This window comes from Tachysurus fulvidraco, chromosome 9 (assembly GCF_022655615.1).
Source record: "Tachysurus fulvidraco isolate hzauxx_2018 chromosome 9, HZAU_PFXX_2.0, whole genome shotgun sequence".
Lineage (NCBI taxonomy): Eukaryota > Metazoa > Chordata > Actinopteri > Siluriformes > Bagridae > Tachysurus > Tachysurus fulvidraco.
In genome coordinates, this window is record NC_062526.1 from 7,749,761 (window position 1) to 7,761,140 (window position 11,380).

At 45.2% G+C, this 11,380-nt stretch overlaps 1 protein-coding gene across 1 annotated transcript; it reads left to right on the plus strand.

Annotated features, from left to right (window-relative positions):
* Nucleotides 1-3,586: 3,586 nt before the first annotated feature.
* LOC125145525 lies at nucleotides 3,587-9,859 on the plus strand. The gene is made up of 5 exons (XM_047818685.1): nucleotides 3,587-3,812; nucleotides 8,418-8,576; nucleotides 8,758-8,893; nucleotides 9,148-9,231; nucleotides 9,665-9,859. Exons 1-5 carry the CDS (start codon nucleotides 3,587-3,589, stop codon nucleotides 9,678-9,680), a joined length of 621 nt encoding a protein of 206 aa, XP_047674641.1. The 3' UTR covers nucleotides 9,681-9,859.
* The last annotated feature ends 1,521 nt before the right edge of the window (nucleotides 9,860-11,380 follow it).

An 11,380-nucleotide genomic window follows, 5' to 3' on the forward strand; every position in this document is an offset into this window, starting at 1 on the left:
CACTATTCTTATTAAAGCTATGCTCTGGTCGGTGGTGGTACAAAAGCACTGTTTAACTTTTTTCCTTACCATTCTGTGCAAACTGTATAAATGAATATCTTTGCAAAAATGCCAGATCAGCAATTTCTCAAACTCTAAAAACAGCCCGGAACCGAAATCTTGCTTTCGTTCACAAGTCACGAGTCGATTCATGATTACAGTGTGGAGATGATCTAGTCTGATACGACACACCTCTTAACTTCATCTACAACCCGAATTCCGCAAATGTTAGGACATTTATAAAATCTGAATAAAAGGCAATAAAAAAAACTTTCAAATCATCTGAGCTAATATTTTATTCACAATAGATCATAGATAACATAAATGTTTAAATGGAGAAACTTTACACTTTTATCCACTAAATGAGCTCATTTCAAATTTCATGAAGGGGGGGGGGGCAATAAATGCCTACAAATTCAAGACATTTTGAAAAGATTCAGCTTAGAGAACATCTAGCAACTAATTAAGTTAATTGATATCAGGTCTGTAACATGATTAGCTACAAAAGGGATGTCTTAGCAAGGCAGAGGCTCTCCAGTCTGTGAAAAAGATTTAAAAACAATGTTCCTCAAATTGCAAAGGCTTTTGCAAAGGCCCAGATGTCTTCAAACTGTTTGGAAAAGAAGAGGAGATGCTGCACCATGATAAACATGCCCCCGTCCCAACTATTTTGAGCTTTGTAGCAGGCATCGAATTTGAAATGAGGCATGGGATTAGTTTCCATACCGATCGCTCGGTTTACCCTTTCTCCAGACTCTAGGACTTTGGACCACTGGGCAACAGTCTAGTTCTTCTTCTCCTTAGCCCAGCTTAGATGCCTCTGACATTGTCTGTGGTTCAGGAGTGGCTTAACAAAAGGAATACCTTAACTGTAGCCAAATTCCTTGACGTGCCTGTGTGTGGTGGCTCTTGATGCCTTGACCCCAGCAATCCAAAGCCAAGTGACAATGGAAAAACTCCCCAAGATGATAAGAGGAAAAGAGAAATAAGACTCAAAAGGTAACCTGGATATTCCTACTTTGTGTACAGACTGGCCATTTTATTAAGTGACCTGTATACAATATACAGTAGCTTGTCAACCCTCTATACATTATATAAAAATCAATAGAATTTGACTGTTACTTTAAGAATAGAAAGACAGAAAATCTAAATTAGAGTTTTTTAGAATGGCGTATAAGGACAGTATGTCCAGCTAAAAGCTAGAATCTAAAAGCTGCTAGGGTTGAGCACCTTAGAAAACTAATAGAAAATAACCAAAACAATCTCAGGTTTTTATTTAGCACAGTGGCTAGATTAACAAAAAAATTCAAGGATCTGAAAACACTATTCCTTCGCAGTTCAGGAGTGAGGACTTTATGAGAGTATTCACTGACAAAATTGAAAGTATCAGGAAAAATATAATTGATGTTGAACCCGTGAGAGGATCTAGTGACCCAGTCTCACCTAAAGCTCTACACGCACAACTACAGTGCGTTTACAAGTACAGGACAGGAAGAGTTAGATAAGCTTATTACTACAGCTAAATCAACAACTTGTTCACTAGATCCCATTCCAACTAAATTACTAAAAGAAGTGGTACATAACGCTGGTGAGCCTCTTCTTAATATTATTAACTCCTCGTTATCTTTAGGTCACCTCCTTAAATACTTCAAGTTAGCAGTTATTATGCCTCTCGTTAAGAAACCTAAATTAGATCCTAATGAACTATCAAATTAAAGACCTATTTCAAACCTTTTGTTTATGTCTAAAATACTAGAAAAGGTTGTGTCTGTTCAACTGTGCCCCTTCTTACAGGAGAACAAAATCTTTGAAGAGTTTCAGTCCGGTTTCAGGCCCCATCATAGCACAGAAACTGCACTTGGTAAAGACTGCATGTCACTATTAGTTCTACTTGACCTTAGTTCTGCATTCGACACAATAAATTTCAACATTCACCTAGATTGCTTACAAAATTATACAGGTATTCAGGGACAGGCTTTAAGTTTAAGCCAGGGACAGGCTTCCTACCTGTCTGATCGATACCATTTTGTAGAATTAAATGGTGAATCCTCCAGTTTATTGCCAGTTAATTATGGGGTCCCTCAAGGATCAGTTCTAGGGCCTCTGCTTTTCTCGATATACATACTACCCCTAGGGAATATCATTAGAAGGCATGGGATTAGTTTCCACTGTTATGCTGATGATACCCAGTTATACTGTATGTCTCATCAAAACCAGATGAAATTGTCCAAACTATCTGAGGGCGTTAAAGAGATAAAAGATTGGATGACCTGCAATTTTCTGTTTTTAAACTCTGATAAGACAGAAAAACTACTTATCGGCAGAGCCGGATTAACGCAAAGGCAAACTAGGCACATGCCTAGGGCCCGATTGGCGGGATGGGGCCCAGACAGAGGGACAAAATATATACATATATATATATATATATATATATATATATATATAAATATATATATATATATATAAATATATATATATATATATATAAATAAAGTATAATAAAAATAAAATAAAATGTACAAATGTCCTATCTACAATTTATTTCATTATTTATTAATTAAATAAAAATAGTGACAATGTTTATTTAAACCATAGGCTGTATTTATAGAGGCGCCAGCCAGTTAAGTCCGAGGAGACGTCAGCAGCGGTCAGACGTCAGAACGGGACAACAAATATAGCAGGCAGGTGTGTTTTGAGTAGTAGGCTGACTTTGAAGATGCTTTTGGGTGCGGCAAAACGTAAAAAAAAAAAAAATGAAGAAGAACAAAAGAAGAGACAGCGGGGGGCTTTGCAAAAGTTTCTGTCGGGCAGCCGTCTGACGCGGTGGAAGATGCGCCGGGAAATGCGGCGGAAGACGCAGTAAAGTCTGAATACCTTTAGTTCCCTTTCGAGGGAACTCGACGCTGCATCAGTGCTGACGCTATGGGAATGGTTCTTTGAGGAAGTTGTGTCTGAAGCTCTGTGTGCACACACGCCATTTAATGGCTCGGAAAGGACACGTGACGGAGTAATTACTCGCCAGTAAGTCCATATAAGGGCATCTAAGTCACGCTGCTCCAGCTTTCTTTGTCTTCAGGAAGCGCTCTGTGTATGTGTGTCGTTTGTCTGTCTGTCAAGTGCAGGGAAAGAAAAAAATAGGGAAAGACTAGGCAAAATGTTACAGTCTAAGCACTTTAAGAGATGCGTGCATCCGTGCCCCCACTTTATCACGGCGGGCGACGCGCCTTCTCTTTGTGTGGTGTGTTTGGGAGAGGAGAATGCCCGGTCGGCTCTCGAGGGAGCCGGCTGCGTGCATTGTGAGGGATTCCCTCTCCGCACGCACCGATCCCGCCTGGCTGTATTTTCAGCTTCGGCTGAGCCTCGTGGTTCGAGTCCTGCGTCTGCTGAGGCAGCGCGGCAGCTTCAATCATGGGGTTCCCAAGTTGAGTTAGCGGAGGCGAAGCAAGAGACGGGTGTTCCCCTTTCTCTTGCCCTCTCCCCTGACTCCAATCGCTCGGTTTCGCGTTCGGGAGCTCGCGCTGCGATTTCTCCCAACCCGGAAGAGAGCATGCTGCTTTCCGCGTCCGGCTCTGAGGAGTTCGATGTCGAAGGGGAGGGGCTTTCCACCTCAGAACGGCCGATGCAATCAGGCGCGTTCGAGGAGCTCCTCGTGGTAATAACTTGGGCTGTTGAGAAGTTGAATTTAGATTGGCCTGAGGAGGTAGTTGGTGTCGCCCAATCTAAGCTGGACGACCGCTTTCTCAGTTCAGGCCATCAGCCACCTGCACGCAGGCGTCTGCCATTTCTTCCAGACCTCCATACTGAGGTATCGAGGTCTTGGAAAAATCCCTTTTCGGCGCGTGTATTTTCTCTAGCCATGCCAGACTATTCAGCCATTATGGGGCTTGAAGACCATGGGTATAGAACGATGCCGAGGGTTGAAGAGACGCTGGCCAGTTATCTCTCCCCTGCATTCGGGGGGCAGTGGGGCCTGTGTCGGCTCCCCTTTCTTGTGCGGATCTTCCCGGGTTTGCGCCTGCCGGTGCGCTGTTTCAGGGCACTTGGAAACTTCTGCCAGGGGTGTCTCAGTGGGTCCTGAATACTGTAGAAAGGGCTTACAGGATCCAGTTTTCCTCCCGTCCTCCGTGTTTTCAGGGTGTGTTGCCCATAAATGTGGGCAGGCACCAGGCGGTGTTCCTCCGGGAGGAACTCCTCTCACTTCTGGAGAAAGGGGCCATAGAGCATGTTCCCCTCCCAGAGCGGGACTCCGGCTTTTACAGCCGATATTTTGTTGTTCCCAAGAAGGACGGGGGGCTGCGTCCGATTCTGGACCTGCGGGCTCTGAACTGTACTCTGAAGACTTACAAGTTCAAGATGCTCACGCTCAAGATGATCGTGTCCCAGATCAGATCCGAGGACTGGTTTGTCACGATCGACCTCAAGGATGCTTATTTCCACATAAGCATTCTGCCGGAGCACAGGAAGTTCCTCAGGTTCGCTTTCAGGTTCGGCGAAATGTACCAGTATCGTGTCCTTCCCTTTGGCCTAGCCCTTTCACCACGCACGTTCACGAAGTGCATGGATGCTGCCCTGGCACTATTGCGTCTCCAGGGCATCCGTGTACTAAACTACCTGGATGACTGGCTCATTCTGGCCCAGTCAGAGGCTATGGCAGCCAGGCATCGAGATGCTGTGCTTGCCCACATGAGGTCCTTAGAACTCAGGCTGAACCCAGGAAAGTGTGTGCTTTCTCCTTCTCAGAGAACCACCTTTCTGGGGGTGGTTTGGGATTCCACCACGATGCGGGCACATCTGCCTCCCACTTGGGTGCCCTCCATCTTGTCAGCGGTGAAAGCTATTCGGCTAGGCCGCAGCCTCTCTGTTGCCGAGGCACAGAGGGTGCTCGGCCTCATGTCAGCAGCAGCCAACGTTATTCCTTTGGGTCTGCTTCACATGAGGCCATTCCAGCTCTGGCTCAAGGGGGCGGGCTTTCATCCTCGCAGGCATCCCCTCAGGGTTATACGGGTTACGCGCCGTGGGATTTGTACCCTCCTTATGTGGAAAAGACCCTGGTTCTTGGCCTTGGGTCCCATTCTAGGAGCGTGTCACCGTCGCAGGACTCTTTCGACGGACGCCTCGCTCTCGGGCTGGGGCGCAGCCTTAGATGGCCATCCGGCCCAAGGTCTATGGGAGGGCCCCTGTCTCTCACGGCACATAAATTGCCTGGAGATGAGGGCTGTGTTTCTAGCATTGCAACACTTTCTCCCGCACCTCAAGGGCTGTCATGTCCTAGTGCGAACAGACAGCACCGCGGTGGTGTCCTATATCAACCATCAGGGCGGTCTGCGTTCACGTCCCCTGTTCAGGTTGGCGTGGCAGTTTCTGCTCTGGGCAGAGACCAGATTTCTTTCGCTAAGAGCGGTTTTTATCCCAGGGTGTGTAAATCGGGAGGCAGACTTCCTGTCGAGGCAGGTGCTGAGGCCCGGGGAGTGGCGTCTTCACCCTCACGTGGTGGAGCGAATCTGGCAGATTTTCGGCCGGGCGGAAGTGGATTTGTTCGCCTCAGAGGAGTCGACCCACTGTCCGCTGTGGTTCCTCTCTCACCCGGCCCCGTTGGGCCTGGATGCCCTGGTATGGACGTGGCCGAGGCTCCGTCTGTATGCCTTTCCCGCGGTAGCTCTGCTTCCGCAAGTCCTAGCCAGAGTGCGCCACGACCGGGTCAACCTTCTCCTAGTTGCCCCCCGTTGGCCCTCTCGGGTTTGGTTCACGGTCCTAGTCTCCCTCCTGAACGGCACTCCATGGGAGGTTCCCGCCAGAGGGATCAGGCGCAAGGGGCTATTCTTCACCCGCGCCTCGAGATGTGGAAGCTTTGGGTCTGGCCAGCTCCTAGATGCAGGCCTCTCAACTGAGGTGACAGAGACTCTGCTAAATGCTAGGGCTCCCTCCACTAGGAAACTGTATGCTCTGAAGTGGAGGCTTTTTCGCCTCTGGTGTGACGAACACTCTCAGGATCCAGTTCACTGCCCGGTTGGTACAGTGCTGGATTTCCTGCAGTCTTGCTTTTCTCGGGGCCTGTCCCCGTCTAATCTAAAGGTGTACGTGGCTGCAGTTGCCGCGAACCACGAACCTGTCCTTGGGGCCTCCTTGGGTAGGCACCCTTTGGTCTCTCGCTTTCTGCGTGGTGTCAGGCGGCTGAGGCCTTCCTCTAGGCGACGCCTTCCTTCCTGGGACCTCTCTGTGGTCCTGGAGGGGCTGCTGGAAGCCACCTTTGAGCCCTTGGAGTCAGCCTCTGAGAAGTTTCTGACCCTGAAGTCGGCTCTGTTTCTTGCCTTGGCCTCTCTCAGGAGAGTCGGGGATTTGCAGGCTTTGTCGATCGCCCCCGCCTGCCTAGAGTTTTCCCCCGGCATGTCCAAGGCTATCCTGCACCCCAGGCCAGGATATGTCCCTAAGGTGCCCAGGATGGCGGGATGTCCTATCATCCTGCAGGCCTACTGTCCCCCGCCCCATGAGTCGGCGGAGCAGGAGAGGCTGCACTTGCATTGCCCGGTAAGGGCCCTGAGGACTTACGTCCACCGCTCTAGCTCGTGGCGTAACTCCTCCGCCCTTTTTGTCTGTTTTGGGGGCCGGAATAGGGGTAATCCAGTTTCCAAACAGCGCATGGCGCACTGGGTGGTGGAGGCCATTACTCAGGCCTATGAGGTGCGTGGTCATGCCTCACCTCTTGGCATCAGGGCCCACTCCACTAGGGGTATCGCCTCATCCAGTGCCTTGGCCAGGGGTGTCCCCATTGAAGATATTTGTGCTGCGGCAGGATGGTCCTCTCCGCACAGCTTTATCAGATTCTATGACCTGGACTTGGACCCCACTCCAGGGTCCCAGGTACTGCGGGGCCTATGATGTGCTGTTCCCAGTATGCTTGTGCTCTCTCACGGCCTCTAGCGCAGTCATCGACCGGTGCGTGGCAGCGTGAGTATTGGCATTCCCATAGCGTCAGCACTGACGCAGCGTTGAGTTCCCTCGAAAGGGAACTACACCAGGTTACGTATGTAACCCAGTTCCCTGAGAAGGTTGCTGGCCACGCTCCAGGCATCCGTTCGCGCTTCCTTCAGACAAAGAGAGCTGGAGCAGCGTGACGTAGATGCCCTTATATGGACTTACTGGCGAGTAATTACTCCGTCACGTGTCCTTTTCGAGCCATTAAATGGCATGTGTGCACACAGAGCTTCAGACACAACTTCCTCAAAGAAGCATTCCCATAGCGTCAGCACTGACGCAGCGTCTCGTTCCCTTCTCAGGGAACCGGGTTACATACGTAACCTGGTGTAGTTTTCCATAGTTTAAATCCTCCATCCTTATATTTATTATTATTTATTGTTAGACAGTTTCTAAATGGTCTTGATGAATGTGAAGGGGTCATGTTTGCCTTCTTGTTCTTAATTACAACATTTATAAATGTTGTAAGCTATTGTATTTTGCAGAAAATCTTAATTACAACATTTATAAATGTTTTAAGCTATTGCATTTTGCAGAAAATCTTAATTAAATGTGTTGATTAAATTTAAACAGAGCAAATAAACTTATTTGCTCTGTTTACATAGTTTACTGACATCTATTGGTTATTTGCAGGTACTACTGCCTTAACAATGACACTCCCAATGGATGAGGATAATTTAATAGCATTTAATAGAGCCGTGTAATGACGTATAAATAATGAATATCAAAAAATAGTCTGATAAACTGTTTAATATACAACATAACCAATTTGTAACTAAAGACTGGGCTATGTAAAATGTGAATTAACTTTTATTAGTAACTTTGGTAAGTTTCAGATTTCAATTCATAAATAACATCGATGGAGGGGGGCCCAAAAAATGCAGCCTGCCTAGTGTAGTCCATTTATTTAATCCGGCTCTGCTTATCGGTACAAAAACCAGTACACAGAAGCTCTCACACTTCAACTTCCATTTAGTACACTGTGTGTACTGACTATACATGAGCACATTGCATCCTTTCCACATTTTCCGCATTTGCACATTTCAAATGGTACTGAGCATTTTGCACATTTTTTTTACCTGTTTGTAAATTGTTTTATTTATGTTTCTTACTACTGTATGTAAATGGTTCTGCAATTTCTGGAGCTCGCTCCCAAGAATTTCACTCACCATGGCACATGTGCCGTGGTGATGTGACAATAAAGGTGACTTGACTTGACTTGACTTGATGCAATGATAGGACTGTGCTAACACTACAATGTACTCAGCAAAATTTTTGCAACAACATAAAAAATAAAAAAAAAACACATTTTCGGTATATACCTGCCCCTGTCAGTCTATTCATACAGTAATCCCACCCCCTTTCCCAGTAAGAAACTCTCCATTTGGTCTTTCATCTAAAATTAGAATACAGTACTTCCTCTTCTGAGCATCCTTATAATGCGAGCAAAGCTGCCTGTCAGTCCCAGATCCACTCCACTGCTACTTGTGCCATCATGCCACTTACAGCCCACTGCTCACTCCTGCTGGCAGTAACTGCCTTCTGCTGCTTTGTCACCGTGTTTGGTAAGAGGATTTTTAGCATTTATTTCTTTTCATTTTTAACACCTTTTCAGTGGTTTAGTAATTGCATGAGAACAATGATGCACAATGATATCACTAAATGTTCACTAGCTAATGTCATTTTGACACTTTTGTTTTTTATCTTTGCCCAACTCTTATGTCTGAATACTTTTTGCATTTACAGCCTTCCCTATGGATGGCTTTGCCCCGGATAACCAGTGCCGCTGTTTATACACCACAAGTGAACGCCTCAACATTCGACTGTTTCAAAGAATTGAGATTGTACCTGCTGGGTTAAACTGTCGCAACACTGAAGTGATGTGAGTCAGTGGTATATATATATGGGGTATGCTTTGAAAACACAGGCTACTTCCCATGTTACATACCACTGTCATATACTACTACATGCTTTTTCCCAATCCAGTGTCCCTACACTTTTTTGAGCTAGCTTAAACATACTTCAGCTAATTAAGGATCTAAGTAATAAACAATGGATTCCACTGTTTCACTCTACAGAACAAGTCTATGTTATCATTTAATTGGTTCTATGTTAACACTTTTGTTCAATTTACAGAATCACCATGAGGCAGAAAAAAGTAGTGTGTGTGGATCCTGAGGCAGACTGGGTCCAAAGATTCATCGCTAAAGTTGTTAAAAGGTAAATATTTCAGGTTAATGTTGCTTTAACTTTTACTTTTGTACTGAATACAGATTTGCCAGTATAGTTAAGAGCAAACAATGTGGAAGCTCAGGCTAGTTTTATTAAGCTCAAAGTTAAGGCATCTATGTTGCTTACTATTAAAAAAAAATACTATCTTATACCACATCAAATAATTCTCAACTCTGATTGGTCAGAATGTGTTTATCAAAATATAGTTTATAGCTATTATAACAAAAGTGATAACAGGAACATGTTTTTTAGACATTCCATAATGTTAAATTTTAAGCTTTAAATACTTTAGCAAAACTTATATCATGTCATGTTTAATAAAAAGCAAGTTGCTGTGGTGAAAGAGGAACAAAACAATTCAGGATGCAATGTTGTAGTTTATGCATATAACATTAGCTAATGTAAGTTTCTTTTTTGACAGAGAAATGGCACAATGAACTGAGAAGTGGCACCTCTGGAACCTGAGGAAATTTTCTCTTCACTCAAAATGAAACCAAGCTCAGATCATAATGTGAAAAAGTCAAGTTTATGCTGATGAAATTTTACTGAAAGTTTTATTCATTTACTTATTAAAATGGTTTTAATTTGATATACTGAATAAAATGCATTAAAATGAGTCCTGACTACAGAATATGTGCTTAAATACAGACACACACACACACACACACACACACACACACACACACACACAAAGATAAATGACTTCTAATGTTGGATATTAAGCCTCATGTATTAGTGTTTCATCTTAAAAAATGTGTGTGCTAATGTAAAATATATGGATATAAGATATATGATGTGGAACTTATCAAAGTATGAAATGAATCATTGACATTACAGGTTCAGTAGATATACAATAGAGTGTTCATAAAATTGTTAGAATGAATTTCATTAACAATAGCTACAGAATCTTATTGGCTAAATGCCTTCATTGTGCATAATAAAATTGACTGGAAATGTTGTGTTGGAGTTTGCACTGATGGTGCAACTGCAATGACAGCCAAACACAAGGGCCTGGTAACGCGTGTGCGTAATGTTGCTCCATCCTCTGTGTCAACTCATTGTTGCATTCACAGAGAACAGCTCGCGGTGAAAAAGATGCCAAGTTGCCTTAAAACTGTTTTAGACGAGGCAGTTAAAATAGTCAACTCAATCAAAGGCAAGGCCCTCAACTCGCGTCTTTTTAAAGTCCTGTGTGAAGAAATGGGGAGTGAGCACACAAAACTTCTGTTCCACACTGAAGTGCGCTGGTTGTCCTGTGGCAAGGTCCTGTCTCGTCTCTTTGAACTGCGCGATGAATTAAAATTATTTCTGCACTTCTAAGTGGGACGTAGGCTGTTACAGTAGTTGCATTTTTGTTTTCCACATGTGCAGTTTGTTGTTCATATTAAGCTGCAACTCATTTCACATTTACATAAAGATCCTCCGAGCTTTTCTTATACACCGCCTGTTGTAGATGTCCTGGAGGGAGGGAAGCTCACCTCCAACAATGTGGCTGGCAGTTTGCACGACCCTTTTCAGAGCTTTACGGTTGCCAGCGGTGCTGTTTCCAAACCAGGCGGTGATGCAGCCCGTCATGATGCTCTCTATAGTGCAGGTGTAAAATGTTCTGAGGATGCTGGGGCTCATTCCAAACTTCCTCAGCCGTCTCAGGAAGAAGAGGCGTCTTATGCCTTCTTCAGCACTGCGTCAGTGTGTGTGGACCAGGTGAGATCCTCACTGATGTTAACACCCAGAAACTTAAAGCTGCTCACACGCTCCACAGGTTGTCTTGTCGATGGTGATGGGCCTGTGTTCTCTGCTCTGTCTCCTGAAATCTACCACCAGCTCCTTGGTCTTGTCAATGTTTAGTGAGAGGTGGTTCTCCTGACACCATTTAGTCAGGGTGCTCACCTCTTCTCTGTAGGCCGTCTAATCGTTGTCGGTGATCAAGCCTATCACCGTTGTATCATCAGCAAATTTGACGATGACGTTGGAGCTGTGTATGGTTGTACAGTCGTGTGTATACAGGGAATACAGGAGTGGGCTGAGGACACAGCCCTGAGGAGCACCGGTGTTGAGGATCAGCGGGGATGAAGTAATGTTGCCCATTCTCACCACCTGACTTCTGCCTGTCAGGAAGTCCATAATCCAGCTGCAC

Excerpts from the sequence above, each read along its gene's own strand:
- LOC125145525 (XM_047818685.1), top strand. The coding sequence starts at position 3,587 with ATGCTGCTTTCCGCGTCCGGCTCTGAGGAGTTCGATGTCGAAGGGGAG. Across the intron at positions 3,813-8,417 it reads TCAGCCACCTGCACGCAGGC|AATACAGTACTTCCTCTTCT; the intron begins GTCTGCCATTTC and ends ATCTAAAATTAG. Across the intron at positions 8,577-8,757 it reads CTGCTTTGTCACCGTGTTTG|CCTTCCCTATGGATGGCTTT; the intron begins GTAAGAGGATTT and ends TTGCATTTACAG.